Source organism: Solanum pennellii, chromosome 3 (assembly GCF_001406875.1).
Source record: "Solanum pennellii chromosome 3, SPENNV200".
In the NCBI taxonomy this organism is placed as follows: Eukaryota; Viridiplantae; Streptophyta; class Magnoliopsida; order Solanales; family Solanaceae; genus Solanum; species Solanum pennellii.
In genome coordinates this window covers 5,358,946-5,375,501 of record NC_028639.1, presented here as the reverse complement: position 1 = coordinate 5,375,501, position 16,556 = coordinate 5,358,946, and the positions used below count along the sequence as shown (strand labels likewise).

The following is a 16,556-nucleotide window of genomic DNA, read 5'->3' as shown; positions in this document are numbered from 1 at the left end:
GGGGGGGGGGGGATGGGGGAGGACCAAAAGTTTACGACTATAATTAGAAGTAGTTAAATCAAGAAAAGTATGACAATGAGAACCTTTCTAGCTGCCTCCCAGTCCATATCTTTAATTGCAATAGGTGCCCCAAGAAGAACGACCCTTTCCACAAGTCCAGCTGCCAAAATTCAAGTACTTCAGGATCTCGGGAAGTAAAGCAATCAACTACGCCTCAAAACAAATAATTGTGGTCCACATGAAGCAAATGATCAATCTAAAAAGTTAAACAATATCTAGAGACACTTACAATTATTTTCACTCTCAGCCAAAACCTGTAGACATTTAAAAATAACTCTTGCCCCTAGTGAAAATCCTACAAGTGTCACAGGCCTGAAACAATCATGGACAATCAATATCGGAATTGGCTAACAAGTAAGCCCACTTTCAGGACAATCAAAATGTAGCTATTCCAAATTACATTTAGGCTTGTATACCTGTGTCCCTGTAATCCTTTCTTCAACACTTCTGCTAGGAGCACTCCTGCTTTATCAGATCTGTAAATTCACATCAGCAACCATCATCAGAGTTTCACAAAGAAGTAAGATGCTCTGCTTCGACACAAAATGGTATGACATAACTGCTCAATGATCCAAGCAGTAGGAGGCTGGAGCATAATCAGCACCACTGGAAAAGGAAAGGATGAGATTTCAAAGACCAGAAATGCTAGGGGCACAAAACTTTTATAGTGATACGGGTAAATTATTTGAGTTGTTCCTTTTGATTTTCTCATCCTCATAATTAATAAACCACCTTCTCTTAAAAGAGTTTAACCTTTAGATTGCAGAGAAGGGCAAGGAAAATATCTCCACAACCTCCTCATACCGAATCCCCATCCCACACCAGAAAAGAATGCGTAAAAGAAAAGATAAGCAGACAAACAAAAACCTGTCCACAGCAATTGACCAGGTGCTGTCTATGAAATCAGTAATGGTAAGTAAAGCTGCTGGCCAAGCCAAAGCTGTTAAAAGAGTGTGTAGTACAGTCATCATAGCACCTTGCTTCATCAACTCCATTGCAATTCCTGTTATTTAGGAAATCATGTTTGTTCACATTATACACTTGAAATACAATTGTAGCTGGTCAATGTATTACATCGACTGAAAGCAAAGTACAAAATATTTACGTGAAGTCAGCCAATCCTGAATTGCAGTGCTTACAGCAATAAGATTCTTCGATTCCCACTGCAATATATACCTGAGAAAATTGTGAAATGTCACACTATAATCCTTGTGCTAAAGATATGGGAAACGGTTGGGTTGTTTAGGTACAAGTAGGAACTTTAAATAAAGCTCATCACTACCTTCGCAGTATCACCAAAATGAAAATAAACTGAGAAAAAGAAAGAACAATGTTTTACCTTTCAGAGTTATCATGTTGTCCTTCCCAAGGTCTTATAAAGTCTTCCTCCTCAAAAACAAGTCCCGAGATCAAGATCTGAACTGCCAGCCGCTGAGATAATATCCAAAGTGAGAGGACAAATACCAAAGAGAATTAATGGTCCATGAGTAAAACTATAACTCATCGAAACCATGAGAATAAAGAAGAGGGGATAAAAACAAACAAGCAGACTGCAATCCTACCCAGTGAAACAATACGTGCTAAGAAGAAATATCAAGTTTCAAAAAGAGAGCTAGTGATTTACCCCCTGGTTGTGGTTTTCCCCTATAGCCTTGAACTCAAATTCATCAACATCTCCAGTCCTCCTGGCCATTTTAGTTCCTGTAAGTCCGGCTCCAGCAGCTGGGTAAGCAGAAGTATCAGTAACAACATCAAATAACTGAAGAATTACTTAAAGATGTTCAGAATCCAAAACCAATCTTAATTAAATGAGTTGCCTTACATTATCTGTCTCCATAATCAACACAAAAAAAAGATTCAACCAAAGAATATTAAAAGATTATACACACACAGACAATCCTATAAACGTGTACCTCCAAATGATGCTGCGACTGCAACAGATCCTGCAACACTCCCAGCAGCAGTAGCAACAGCAGCAAACCCACTTGCTCCAATCACAGGAATAAGAGTGCCCAAGGTAGGTGCTAAAGCACCAAAGCCTGCAGCTATTGCTGGAGCAGCCAAACCTGATTGATAATAAAACGAAGGTTAGAAAGTCCTACAATTTGTTCTCTAATACGGTTGTTCATTGAACATAGTAAAAGCTCTTTAAGAATAAAATAAAGACAAAGGTCAGAGAAATCTGTTCCCTTGGAGGCTTGTTAAGATTGTATCTGCCTGCTAAAGTTGAGAAAATTTTAGATGTCGTACCACCAGTAATTGCCATTAAAGTTCCACCAGTCAATGCAGCTGCACCTATAATACCTCCTCGTTTCCACTTAGCCCATGAACCATCAGGAGATTGGCTTTCCTCCTTTGATTCTTCCTCTTTCAGCAAAGCCATTGCTGAACAAGCAACCATGGTCTCAATGGCTTCCTGCAGCACATAAATTCTTTCAAAATGGGAAGTTTATGGAAGTTCATGCCACTTGGGGAAGCTGTAAATGATGTGCAATTTCAACATGTTCTCTTCAAATAAAACAGATGTTATCCTAACTTAAATGAAAAGAACTGCTTGTCAAAATCAGAATAAAGTATATTTACACTTATGCATCTATATTCTCTTCACAAGAGTTGTTGACATCAATGTAAAGAACCAAAAGAATATAAAGATCCAAATTCTCTTCCTAATATAAAAGGAAAGCAAACACACATGTATATTTTTTGGAACTGGTAATATTAGGAAAGCAAAACATATAAATATTTACTCTATAGAGTTAAAGCAAGGTGAACTTACAAATGTGGGATAAACAAACATTTATTTATATTAACTTGTAATTTAAGATCTTTAAACATGCACTCTATAAAGAATTCTATGACTGTAGTAGCCTGCTAAAAGCGTGCAGCTCCGTACTATGCAGATTGTTCTTGTACCACGGCTAGAGACGGACTCTTATCGCTTCCATAAAAAGGTTGTCTGTAGTAGCCTGCTCAAATGACCCCATCACTATTATGGAAAAAAATTTATAGCCATATCAGGGTATTTAAAGATCTTCAAGTATTCCATGGCATAACGAAATAAGGATGTGCAAATTATCAGTAGTATTATTCCAGACCAAATCAAAAGTATATGTGTCGCTCGATTACCTGCAATATTGGCAATAATTCTGGTAACAAATTCCACATTGGAAGTCAGGTGTCAGTTACCATATCTGGATTAGGTTTTAAAAATACGCACTTTAGTTATGTGGTAATTATTCTATTTACTGACTTGACCGTAATTTCTAATACGTGTATTAGTGCACATAAAGATGCAAAAACATGCCTTTTATCATAATAACTTGATCTGTTATACATCACTTACTTGTTATATCTAATTTCTTATAATAATGTTTTCAATATTGATTTTTAAATATTAGAAAGTACTTGGCAAAAATTGTCCAGAAAAGGACAGCAATATTTCTTCATTCAATTATTTCATAATTTAGCACTAACATATTAACTTTCCTCTTAAAATTGTTCTTTATGATATAATCAAAAATAAATAAATAAGATGCATAATTCTATGATGATTTTTAAAATAAACTTGGCAGAATATCTTGGATTATATCTTAAAATATCTGTCCTTTCGAGCAGGGAAATGAGTAGGGTAAAATCTTATCCATTCACAACGGCAAACAAGCTAAAAGCAGGATAAATTTCTCAAACTCATATTACTGGTTAGTGTTCTTCACTTTTGGGCAGCTAATTGAATGTTCTACACAGTGTTTCCTCAAGAGAGCAGGCATTCAAATAACTTCATGATTGAAGACTGACATACAAAAGGTCTACAGAGATTCTTCCTACTATAAAATTAGCATGTTCATAAATCCTGAAAGGACTAGCAATTAATATATCAGTCACTTTAACAGAGTTAGCAGAGAAAGAAACATAACACATAATGGAAATTTATGCATCATTTAAATGAATGTACCGCTTTGATCCATCTGACATTAAGCCATGTTGCTAGCAACCGTAAAGCCATACGATGTCGAGCATCATAACCCTTCCTTCTTCGAGTAGTTTTCTTACCGTCTTCAGGTACTTGTGCGAGACAAGCTGAAAGAAGCTCATAGAGAATGGTCACCTTCCTAGCGTACCCAAGCATTGATACCTCTTCCACAGGTTTTTCATCAAATCCACTAACAGACTTCAAATGAGCCCCCACAATGCTAGATGGTTTTTGGCTTTTCTCTGGGTAATTTTCAACCTTCATATTTTCCATATCAGACTTGGACGTCACATCAGCAATTGATAGCTTCTCCTCACATTCATGCTTATATTCACGCCTCTTCTCCTCCTTAGACTCATCATTAGAAGTTCTCTCCATGCTTGATGCCATAGCATCTACGCCATTTGCCAAAGCAAGTTCCATGTCTGCTGCTTCTGAAGAACCATCATCACTTTCTTCAGACAGTAACCTTAGAAACTGATGTAATATCAGTAATCATGCCGTCAGGCAAGTAATGACAAAGATATTTACTTAAGACTGCCTAATGATATCAACTAATGTATTAAAAATCAAAGGAGAAATCTTTCCATTTTAATAAAAGCATTTAGCAGCAGAGGTAACAGATCTCTCCTCCCAAAGTACGGTAGATCTTAATTTAATGCAATTTTCTGATGAACTCAGGAACTAGTCATGGACATAAACTCATGAAGATAACTACCTTACTATTCTACAACTTTAAAGAGACAAGAAAACTAACCGCCCCAACATGATGCTTTGGTGGTGTAGAGGCAGCAGTTTCCTCTAGTCCAGACCATGCCTTCTCATCAATCTCTAAAAATCTAATCACAACAAATCCAAAACGGAACCCAAATTAATAATCTACAAACGCACTAGCATTAGTTGTTGAATGCTGGTTGAATGGATCAAATGTGTCATGTTCAAAGTATGCCAAGTCAAACACCTTTTGCTTTCCCATTAGTTAGTAAGTAGTAAATACTCCTTCAACCCCGATTCATACAACGCTTTTTCCATTTTAAGACGTCCCAAAATTTTGACACCATCAACAAATAAACGTACTTTTGCTATTCAAATTTAGAACTTTAATGTGATATCTTCCAGTCAGTGTTTACCATTTCTTCCACTAGTAACATATAAATAAGTCAAACTAACCTCTAAACTAATTCTCCAGTCAAAAAACCGTAATATAATATCACTAGAACCCTGCAATAACAGCTGAAATAGACAGGAATTTGCACCCAAGGGTGTAGCCTAATGGCCAATGAAGTGGGTTGAGAACCATGAAGCTCACGATCAAATCCCACCAGATTAATAAAACAAAACACTAGGTGATTTCTTCCCATTTGTCATAGCCTTGGGAGGACAGAGTACTACCAGTTATTGCTAGTGGAAGGTGTAACTAATTGCGTTGCGTGTAAGCCGGCCGGCACACCATACTACCATAGTTATGATAAAGAGTAAGGAGTCAAAAACAATCCCTATTTTTTTAGTTTTCTATCTGAATTATCATGTATTCACTTTTTCTAGCTCACCCATCATCAACTATTAATTTCAGCTTAGAAAAGGAAACAACTACTGTATTTCAATAAACATTTGACCATAGTTTTACATAAAAAAAACTCACACACTTGATAATTCAGTCATGAAACTCAAAAACTTTGTGTCTTTTACATTCCCTCAACAAAAATACCAGATAACTAAGAATTAACAAAGAGAAACTAATACCAAATTTCAACATTTTATAATCCAATAAATCAAATTAAAATTGAGCAAAGTAGAAGGAATTAACTTGAAGATAGGTCTTAGAAGAGCAGATGATTCATGAACCCAAAGTTGAGGATCATCGGAAACGGAATCCGCACTACTGCAACTGCTACTCCGTTCCTCCGGCGGTGTATCCGGAAATCCCAATGGACAAGTTTGATGGATCTGAGCCTGATGAAGAGCAAGTCCAAACAAAGCTCCGGCTGCATACCGGTGCGTCGGCGTCAACATCAAAGACGAAGACATTGATATCACTGAAAATTGATCGGATTTTATCGATTTGATTAATTGTTCTTTTTTTTTTTTCTTCAAGTTTTATGAATTTGTTGATTTCGCCATTTTTATTTTCAAGTTTTATGAAGTTATGATTTCGCCATTTTTTTTTTCTTAAGCGGTTGAATTGTATATTTGTTGAATATTTCGATGAACCGACGAAGTCTTTTAACGTAAACGATATTTGGCATAATATAATATTCAATCAAAGAGAAAATGAAAAAAAAATATAATTTCTTCAAAGTATTAGTTGAGTAATTTTGATTATTTAAATTTATTAAAGTATAATAAAATAATAATATAATTAATGTAATTTCAATAGAAAAATATAAAAAATATTTTAAATAAATTTGATTCGATTTAAAAAACAATTCAAAGTAGATAATAAAAGGGTAAATCATATAAATATGCTATATTTAAAAAATATTTACTATTTATGTCAATATAATTTTTATGACTAAATATAACAATTTTTTTGAAATAAAAAAAAATATTGTCGTTTCCTTTCTCGGTCCTTTTGCCTCTTAATCTTTTTTTTTTTTTAAAGATCTTCTTCTTATTTTTCTTTCTCTATCATTATTATTTTCGTATTTTTATTTTCTTTTCTTTTCTTTTTTAAAAAAATTATTCTTCTTCTTTTAATTTTTATTTAATTAACAAATCAATTTTTCATATTTCATTATGTGCATGTCACTATTTTTGTACAAAAAAAATATGAAAAGAGGAACAAAAAAATCGTAAAATTGTATAAAATCACATTTTGAAGCAGAAATTTCAAATCATTAAAATTATAGAAGTAAGAGTTCATCATTGATAGTCATTATAAAGCTTCAAATTTTGAATTCATTATTTGCATTTTACGAATTTGTGATAAGTTTAAATAGGTAATTCTACAAATAATTGAAAATGTCGTTTGAAGTTCATATCTTAATTTTAAGAGGGTTTGGTCAAGTTTATAATTGATTGTAGGAGAAATATTAGATTGAAATGAATTAAATATAACATTAAATTGTCTTGCAAATGTATTAAAGTTGAATTAGATGATACAATTTTAATGCAGATTTAATTCATTTTGAAGTTCTTTTGATTTATTTGTTACTATTGGATACTTGTTTAATTCATTAGTGATATAACTTATCAGTTTATAGATCATTGTCATGTCTTTCGTTAGTTACATTCCATTCATTCTTAGTTTTCTTTTCTAATTCAACTTTAAATGTAATACAATTTTAATATAAGTTTAATTCATTTCACTTTTTTTTTATTTGTTACTATTGGATACTTGTTTAATTCATTATTGATACAAGTTTAATTCACTATACAGATCATTGTCTTGTCAGTCATTAGCTACGTTTTTCATTCATTTTTTATTCTCTCTTCTTATTCAAATTTAACACAGTGTAACACAATTTTAATACAAATTTAATTCATTTTGCACTTTTATTTATTTGTTCCTATTGGATACTTGCTTAATTCATTATTGGTACAAGTTTAATTCACTCTATAAATCATTGTCTAATATTTCATTTGTTGCATTTTTTTATTCATGCTTAATTTTCTCTTCTACCTCGACTTTAATATTTGTGTAATACATTTTTAAAATACAAATTAAATGCATTTTGCAGTTAATTGATTGATTTGTTACAATTGGTTACTTGTTTAATTTATTATTGATACAAGTTTTATTCAGGTTACGTGCAGATCAAAGAATGTTCTTTTGTTTTCTATATTCTACATTCATATTTAATTCTCTTCTAATAATTCAACTTTAATATATTTGTAATACATTTTTAATTCAAGTTTAATTCATTTTGCAGTTTCTTATGTCTCTTCATTTGTTACGATTATACTAGTTCTCTTCTAATAATTCAACTTTAATATGTTTGTAATACATTTTAAATTTAAATTTAATTCATTTTGTAGTTTCTTATGTCTTTTCATTTGTTATGATTATACTAGTTATCTTCTAATAATTCAACTTTAATATGTTTGTAATATATTTTTAATTTAAATATTATTAAGATTTTTATGCTTCTTCATTTGTTACAATTATATTACTTCTCTAATTAACTATTGATATAAGTTTTATAGAGTCTAGAATAATTAATTATTCTACGAAAAAAGAAAAAAAGATAAATAGTAAGAGGAGACAGAGCAACAACAAAAAAGCAAGAAAGAAAGGACAACAGAAAGAAAGTAGGAAGAACGAAAGAAAGGGTGGAAAAAAACAAAGGGAGTGAGACAGAGAAAAGAGAAAGAAAGAAAAAAAGGAAGCGAAACATAGAAAAGAAGAAAGAAAGAGAGACAGAAAAAAGGAAAAAAAATAAAAAAAATTGCTATAAACGGTAATAAATGAAAAGTATCGCTAAAATCAGTAATTATTTATTAAAATGGATCAATTTATGTAATTTTTATATTAAAAAAATGATCAATTGGTGGCAAAATATGATAGGAAGTATGACAAAACATTATGAAAAAATAAGTAGTGACCATAATAAAATATTATAGTAATTGAAAAAGAAATAACAAAAATCAAAGGATAAGAAAATGCGTATTGCAGTGATAAATATGTTGAATAAATGCAAAAACATATTAGAAATAAGGTGATTCTGGAGAATATGAGAAGACCTAAATGGCGGATAAAATAAGGAAAGTAATATTAGAAATTTAGAATGGTTAGGAAATGTGAAGAGAAAATGCGTTGAATGTTGACAGTCCAATAAAAGGTGTAAGAGGCGGGATGTTGAATGTACGCGAAAAGGTAGAGATAGATCAAAAATATATTTGAAATGTAATTAAACAGAATATGACATAACTTCATATTACCAAAGAAGAGATAAGGAATGGAAGTCGCATATTCGACTAGAAGGTTAATAGAGGTTGAAAGTTATTTTACCTTGTGAGAGTTTAAGTTTGTTAGTGCATGTCGCACTATTAACCATACCCTTATAGTTCTGACTTTCAATTATTATACTTCCGTTTTTTGTTATTTTTCTTTCTCGTAGACTTTATACTGCTTTTCTAATTGTTATGCTTTCTATATTGTTTTCTCATTCTTTTACTTTGATTCATTTGAATTGAGAATCTTTCGGACCAAAATTGCTTTGAGTGATTTCAGGAACTATTTAGAACCTACGATATAATATCTTGTAAAGGTGTGAATAAAATAGCATTTATGTGACCTATTTTTTAACAAAACATTGTTGCATAGTCCTACATGATGACTTATTTTGTTTCAATTGTATTTCTTCTCCCAGAGATTGTCTACTGGGTCAGAATTAACCTGCAAAGTTACCAACTCTTCTGCACTTAATTTCTACAGAAGTTCACACAACACTTTTAAATGCATGAGAACAAATTCCCAACTCCAATTTGGAATATGTAGAGATTTTGCTGGATCAGAGTTACCTTGTTGCAATGTATTACTATTTTTTCTGCACCTCATTTCTACAAAGTTCACATAATGATTCTGGGGGAAGGAGACGGGACGGGGGATCTCAGTCATATGTTTAATTGTGGAAGAGAGAAGGATTAAAATCAAATCTTACGTAACTGACACCTTAACGTGGTATAGATAGTCAAACAACACCCCGTTCTTGCAAACTGTCCTCGGAGAGGAAGCTGAGTCTGACCTACCAAACAAAATCCCAGTCCCTCGAAGAGCCCAGTCGCGTTGAAACTTCTCCACACTATCCCATACTTGATTCCCAGCAAACGGAAACAATTCAGGTATGGATTTGCCCACGCAGTATCCCAACAAACATTTGCAAATCCCTGAACGGAAACAGCCCCAAAACATGTTTCCCTGAGCTGTCCCACTGCAAGTGCTCATAACTTCCTATTCAGTAGGTTTGACTCATACAAGGTGCAGCAATATTGAAAAAAGCTTCCCTTTGAGTAAAGGAAACATCAGCGGACTTGGTTTCTCCCTCTGTACGTGTTGGATGAATTTCGAATCAGACCCTTTTAAAGGGTCAAAAGAGATGTCCCAACTAGCTTGTTTGTCACAGATGATTTGACAGATTAGCCTATTTAGTTTCTCCCTCGCTGCTCATTGGATGAATTCCCATCAGATCTCTTCAAAGGGTCAAATACATCAGCTTGAGATGGCCCAACTAGCTCATCGGTCACAGGTGATTGACAAGGCAACTTTATATCTCCATTTGAGCTCAAGCCATCACTTTTTGCAGGATCATGCGTAGGACTCAGGTCCTCAAACAAAGCTAAAATAAAGTTTTTGTAACCTGGTATCATCTGCTCACTAAACCTCATTGCTGAAGTAGGTGAACCCATACCACTTTGAGTTTGAGATTCCATTGCATCAACTTCAGCTAATAGATCTGACACCGACTCTTCAGCCAAGGTACTGAACTCAATAGGCTCATTAACAGTTGCCTGCCAACTGGATAAGTTTGACATCTGGAGCGATGTGGAAGTAAGATTTAGATTAAGTTGATCAGCTATAGGAATGGGTGTGGCAACATGATCATTCACTGCTTCAGCTGGCTTCAGAGAAGAAATGGAGACAAGGCCAGCATCCCGTTCTTCAGCGGATGGTTCTGCAGTTGGTGAGTTACCGTCCTGTTCATCAGCTAGACTAGAACCACTGCTCCAGCTAGGGCCTGAATCCTGCACAGAAAGCTTAGAAGGAGCAGATTCTTTGTTTCCAGCTGCCTGTCCAGCTTTAGCTTCACCATAGGACTTCGGAGTAGAACTAGACCAATCTTGGATATCTGAAGCACGAAGAGGAACACCTGAACTCAAAAAAAGCAGCTTTTCAGCAGCCTGAGCTTCAATATCATCATAGGTTGTTTTTGCGGCAGGACTTGGCCGATCTGGAAGATTCACGTTACCTTTCTGCTCAAATGAATCTTTTGAATTGGTACCTGAAGCAAAACCACTGTCCAAGTTAAATGAAAGTCTGCTACTGGTTGCGGACCCCCAATTCTGTCCAGAAGACTGCCCTACATTACTCTGGCTGTTAGATTGGGTATTACGACTGTAAGTATCAGTATTCTGACACATTGTGCTTCCACAGGGATCCTTAATTACTTGACCTGTGGCAATGCAAAGCTCAACATTTTCATGAACTCTTTCCTTACTTGGAAGAGCTACATGCACCTCGCCATGATGAGATGAAGGGACTGGGCTACACAGTTGGAGTTTGTCTGAATAAGAATTATTTCCATTCATCAAGTCCAAAAATTTTGGAAAAGGAGCTGACATCCCATCCATCCTCACATTCTCAGCATTTCCATTCGAATCTTTACTTGCACGATGGCAAGGCACCTCCATTTCTCTGCATTCTCTCCCTGTTCCAGCAGAACTTCCACACCCGGTGCCATTTCTGTCATCAGAGGCAGGTCCAAGCCCAATAGACTGGCTTGAGGTCTTCCCATGAACTGCAGGGGCTTTACGGAACAGTCCATTTAGTGCATCGTTTAGAAGTACTGCATCATCATACTCATCATTTGTCCATATCCTCATATCAAGTGGGAAAATCCCCAATGTACTCCATTTCCTCAATTGTGTCATTGAAAATGATCCTTGCACCTTACCATTAGGGTCACGGTAATGCCACACTTCATCTGTTTCACTGATGTTGGTGGATGCTGAGTTCGTTGTTGAGAGACTTGCAATTGAAGTCTCAGATCCAGACCCATCCACAGCCTGATCAATGATGGCTCGATTTCCTAGCTTCTCCGAGATATTAGTTGCATGAGCCTCTGTTTTCTCATTCATTTTGCGCTGAGCCATGATAGATCCTTCTCCTTTAACTGGATAAGTACAACAAAGTTTCAATTAGAAATAACGAGTTGAACTTCTAAAAGGTACTAGTAATATTAACATCTTACCATTTGCAACATGATGACCATATTTCAGTTCCCCTTGTATCCTACCTGCTTGTCTCTCGGGATTTTTAGCTTGAATAAGTTCACTAAGTGTTAGCGATAACTTTTCTTTCAAGTATACCCAATATAACTTGAAGAGATACTCCCAGCTGCCTTTGTCATCAAAATCTACTTGAACCTGAACAGGTCATTGGTAGATATAGGCATTTAAATCACAGTAAACTGTCAAAATAAAGCCCAACATTTTTCTAATTTGCAGAAATTAAATAATTGAAACGAGATAGTTAAAATATCTTGCAAAAAGAATCAAATTAAATAATTATTTCTTAATGGTAGACTTATTACTCCCTCCGTCTCAATTTATGTGGAGGTGTTTGACTAGGCACAGAGTTAAAGAATAACAGAAGACTTTTAGAACTTGTGGTCTATTTTTGGAACAGACTAAAAAGTAAAAGGTGTCTCATCAATTGGGATGTAGGGAGTAGAAAATATTGCAAGACATGACAAAAAACACACTGAAGAGAGCAAAAAATTAGCAATTTTGAACTGATAACCAGATCCGGTTCCTGAAGACTAGAACTGTTCATTTTCATAAGAGGACACACTAATCGGACTTTGGAAGCTCAAAATATATGGAGTCAAAATGAGATTATTGACTCTAGAGACATAGTAATATGGAGAAGACAAATTGTTCCAAGCACCGACAGAACCAGAAGCGCCCCTTCTTTAAGGCTAGCATGTAAGATTAAAAATCTGTCAATACCATGGCGCATGTGATATACCTTTTCATTGTTCCCTTGGTCTTTATTCTCAATCAGCATGATAGTTCTCATGCACATCGAGCAAAAGCCTTTTTTCCCTCGAACATGGAAGTAATCCGCATTTTTAGTACATCCCTTGCACAATGAATATGTACAAGTATAGCACATATAGTGAGAAGCCTTTTGACACACACTACAAATATGCCAACCTGACAACAGAAATAATTTTGCAATGTTACAACAGAATAGAAAAAACGACATAGGTGACTTAAAGCAACTACAAAAATCTTCGAGACATATAGCTCATGATCCTTTTTTAACAAAAAAATTAAGAACTTACAGTCCATGATTCTTGTTAGACAATGTTGGAAAGGAACAAAGAATTGATCTCATACATATCAACAAAACGAACGAGTCTTTTGAAGTTTAAAAAACTTATGCACAACCTAGCAGTTTAGACTGGCTGCTGCATTTATACAAGGCCTAACAATGTCATTGTCATGCCAGATCACAAATCTTGATGCAATCATGCAATGCAGTCTACTATTTACTGTTCCAATATTTTTTTTGACAAAGGTAACTTTTTTTGTTCCTATATTTATTAGTTCAATATCCATCAATTATATGCCACGCCAAATTAGTGCACTACAACCCTTGACCACTAATTGTTTTTCATGTTGTATCTGCAAAGTGGTGGTTAGACTGGCTATGCTGTATTGGACAGAGTGTTAGCTAGTCAAGAATTCACAAGTTCAAAAGATGGAAGTTGCAAAGCTAAGGATGTTGAGAGATGAGATTAGGAATGAAGAAATCTGGGACAAGGTGGGAGACTAGGAGTGGTCTCCAGAGTGGAAAAAATGAGGAAATTGAGGCTGAAATGGTTTAGGCACGTGAAGAGAAGTGTAGATGCCCTAGTGAGGAGGCGCGAGAGATTGGCAATGGTGGGCATCAGGAGAGGTAGAGACAAACTGAAGAAGTACTGGTGGGAGGTGATTAGAAAGGACAACGTGCATCTTGGATTACTAAGAACATGACCTCAGACAGAAGGGTTTAAAAGTCGCAAAATTAGAATAGAAGGTTAGTTGGTAGTTAACCATTTTCTGACATTCCCACGAGATAGGCTTAGTGGTCTGTGGTCATACTTAGACCTTCTATTTTACTTGTGGTATGAGTGCTATTCTTGTAGTTTCTTGTTCTTCGATTTCCGTTATCACTTGTGTTTTCGAGTTTCAATTATAATTCATTTTCATTGTTGTTCTTTCCACTATATGTAGTGTACTACTCTTCATTTCACATTATTTCATTGTTGTTACTGCTCTCATTTATATATTCGCTTTTTCAAACTGTTTGAAAATGCTTTATTTCAAGTCAAGGGACTATCGAATACAAGCTCTCCATCTTTACGATGTAGGGCTAAGGTCTACGTACACTCTACCCTCTCCAAACCCCACTTGCGCAATGACATTAGGTATGTTGTCGTTGTTGTATCTTGAGTTCAATAAATTCCTACCCTTGAATGAGAAGGCAGATTAGAATGCAATAGCCTAATAAATGCCAAACTAATGAACAATTCAAAAATGTGGTTGTTGAAAAAGTCAAGAGAAAATCCTATTAACAACAATAGATGCATCTTAATACTAAACAAGTTGGAGTCCATTGTATGAAGACTCCAAGTCTATTTTGCTCTATTGTTGGTGAAAATCCCGCAATAAGAACTATAATTCAATCCCAAACTAGTCGGGACTATTAGAATTATTTACTAAACGTGAACTTACCATTAACTTATTATTTTGTATACCAAATGGGCCAAGTGTTAATGGTGGGTTGACAAGACACGGGTCATATATTTATGTGGATTTTACGATGGGCTTGTATCATTTCATGTACTAGGCGTGGGCCGAAGATACTGTAGGCATGTTAGAGACCAGTGAGCCTGTATTTGGGAGGCCCACTAGGTTAAGCTTCTAAGCCTATATATATGGCGCTAGGTCCTCTCTCCTTGCTTAACCTAAAACATTTCCCCATAGTTGTTCGCCGTCATAAACTAAAGGCAAGGAAGACTCGGCCTAGTTTATCTCCAGTTGTGCGCTGCGAAGGCATACAGAGGTAAACACTCCCTGTTTGTGAATTTCATTATTTATAGGTGTTCTTCATATATGTGATTGTTATCGTAGCATTTCTCAATTAAATCAGTTGTGTTGCTATGGCGACAAAGGTACTTACTCTTTTTGCAATTTTACTATTTTTGTAGGTGTTCTTCATATATGTGATCGTTATCGTTGTGTTTCTCGATTAAATCAGTTGTCTGTCTATATGGCATACGCAGGTACACACTCTTTTTGCAAATTTCAATATTTTATAGGTGTTCTTTATATATGTCATTGTTGTTGTTGTGTTTCTCAATTAATTTAATAATTGATATTCGCACAAATTACATAGGTGTAGAACCCTATTAGCTGTTCATGAGCCAAATAGGTTAAAATATTACTATTACCATAAACTCGATTCCCCTTGAGATTGTGTCCTAAACCCTAAAACAGAGATAGGGTTGCAGCGGTCGGTGCTGTCTTACTTGCACTGTGTATGCAGATGTTACTTTATTAAAATGACATTCAATGAATCAAGAAAGTTTATTTCGGTTTTGAAACTCTTAAGTTCTTGGCTGTAATGGTATGCTACAAGGTTTCTGTGAAATCTGTGCTTTGGTAGATCCTTAATTGCTTTAGTGGATTCTTCAGTTCATTCCACTCTACTGACAAAAACTCCCGTCAATAAACTAAAACTACAAGAACAGAAAAAAATCTAGCAACCAACAATAGAAAGTGAATAGGCTCTTTTGAGTTCCTGAAGAAGGGGAAACATACCACAGAACCATTTAGCATTTGAGCTGAAAAATTCCTCGTCCCGCTTAATACAAGCTGGATGGTATGCCTTCGGACAACCCCTAACCATTCAGAACACAATTACAACAAATTAGGAAATCTGTGTCACTTATCAAAATTTAGCAGAAGGTGCAGTAAACTAGCATCCAGAAACTGGAAAATCAATCAACTGTGCCTCAACCCAACCTATTCCCAAATCCTCTACACACCAATTTAGCTCAACTTAGTACTTCCCTTCAAATACAAAAGCTTTCAGAATGGAGCCAAAAGTGCAGTAAACTAGCATCCAGAAACTGAAATATCAATCAACAGTCCCTCAACCTAACCTATTCGCAAATCCTCTACACCAATTTCGCTCAACTTAGTACTTCTCTTCCTACACAAAAGCTTTCACCATGGAAATGAAGGCAAAATAGTTACTGAGATTAGCAAAAAGTACAATAAACTAGCATCCAGAAACCTAAATCCAAACAAATTACGAATCCTCTACACCATTCCTATCCTTCAAATATAAAACCTTTCACAATGTAAAACACACAATTATTAACTCAAACTTACTTGCGATCGCATAGTACAAGAGAACCACCATCAAAACATATAAAACAAACATCTTCTTCCTCATCTTCCTCCACCACCACTCTCTGTATCTTCGGCGGCGGTGGTGGCTTCCCCGCTTGTCCACGTGGCGGCCTACCTCTCTTCCTCTTCTCTCCTCCTCCGACGCCGCGGATCATGCTTCCAACCGAACTCACAGCACTTCCTCCAGCAGGAAGAACAACAGCAACATCTCCGGTGACTCCGAGTCCAACTCCGGCTACCGGAGCTACGATCGGATGAGATTCGTCCATATCGTAGAAACTAATTTTTTCTCTTTTGGAGTTATCAAACCCTACACGGAACGTGAAGTGTCAGATTATAGGAACAAATATCAATCAACTTTCGTCATTATTGACTCTTTAAAATCTTCAAAATCTGT

At 35.3% G+C, this 16,556-nt stretch overlaps 2 protein-coding genes across 7 annotated transcripts in view; both read right to left on the bottom strand.

Moving 5' to 3' along the window:
- The window catches only part of LOC107012430 (transmembrane and coiled-coil domain-containing protein 4-like), a 7,699-nt gene extending 1,460 nt beyond the window's left edge, over nt 1-6,239 (bottom strand). Inside the window, exons 1-12 of one of the 5 annotated variants that reach the window (XM_015212276.2) lie at nt 5,838-6,237; nt 4,788-4,869; nt 4,013-4,507; nt 2,311-2,476; nt 1,974-2,126; nt 1,685-1,782; nt 1,400-1,491; nt 1,166-1,236; nt 928-1,063; nt 477-536; nt 290-372; nt 84-160 (exon numbers count right to left, since the gene is read on the bottom strand). In XM_015212276.2, coding sequence (XP_015067762.1) covers nt 84-160; nt 290-372; nt 477-536; nt 928-1,063; nt 1,166-1,236; nt 1,400-1,491; nt 1,685-1,782; nt 1,974-2,126; nt 2,311-2,476; nt 4,013-4,507; nt 4,788-4,869; nt 5,838-6,058 — 1,734 coding nt within the window. In that variant the 5' untranslated portion in view covers nt 6,059-6,237. Of the gene's footprint in view, nt 1-83; nt 161-289; nt 373-476; nt 537-620; nt 667-927; nt 1,064-1,165; nt 1,237-1,399; nt 1,492-1,684; nt 1,783-1,973; nt 2,127-2,310; nt 2,477-4,012; nt 4,508-4,787; nt 4,870-5,837 lie in introns of those variants that run through there. The other 4 variants (XM_015212277.2, XM_015212279.2, XR_003577564.1 and 1 more) reach the window with 4 other exon arrangements.
- Nucleotides 6,240-9,429: 3,190 nt separating this feature from the next.
- LOC107014917 (zinc finger CCCH domain-containing protein 44-like) lies at nt 9,430-16,556 on the bottom strand. Of its 2 annotated transcripts, none has more exons than XM_027915660.1 (5): nt 16,139-16,556; nt 15,563-15,642; nt 12,720-12,907; nt 11,986-12,115; nt 9,430-11,862 (listed from the first exon to the last, which is right to left on the bottom strand). In XM_027915660.1, the coding sequence occupies exons 1-5, from the start codon at nt 16,426-16,428 to the stop codon at nt 10,118-10,120; spliced, it is 2,433 nt and encodes an 810-aa protein (XP_027771461.1). In that variant the 5' UTR covers nt 16,429-16,556; the 3' UTR covers nt 9,430-10,117. The 2 variants fall into 2 exon arrangements, with proteins under 2 accessions (XP_027771461.1, XP_015070524.1); XM_015215038.2 differs by having other exon boundaries at nt 11,941-12,115; nt 16,139-16,554.

Excerpts from the sequence above, each read along its gene's own strand:
- LOC107014917 (XM_015215038.2), bottom strand. The coding sequence starts at position 16,428 with ATGGACGAATCTCATCCGATCGTAGCTCCGGTAGCCGGAGTTGGACTC. Across the intron at positions 15,643-16,138 it reads CTTGTACTATGCGATCGCAA|GGGTTGTCCGAAGGCATACC; the intron begins GTAAGTTTGAGT and ends CTGAATGGTTAG. Across the intron at positions 12,116-12,719 it reads ACCAAGGGAACAATGAAAAG|GTTCAAGTAGATTTTGATGA; the intron begins GTATATCACATG and ends TGACCTGTTCAG.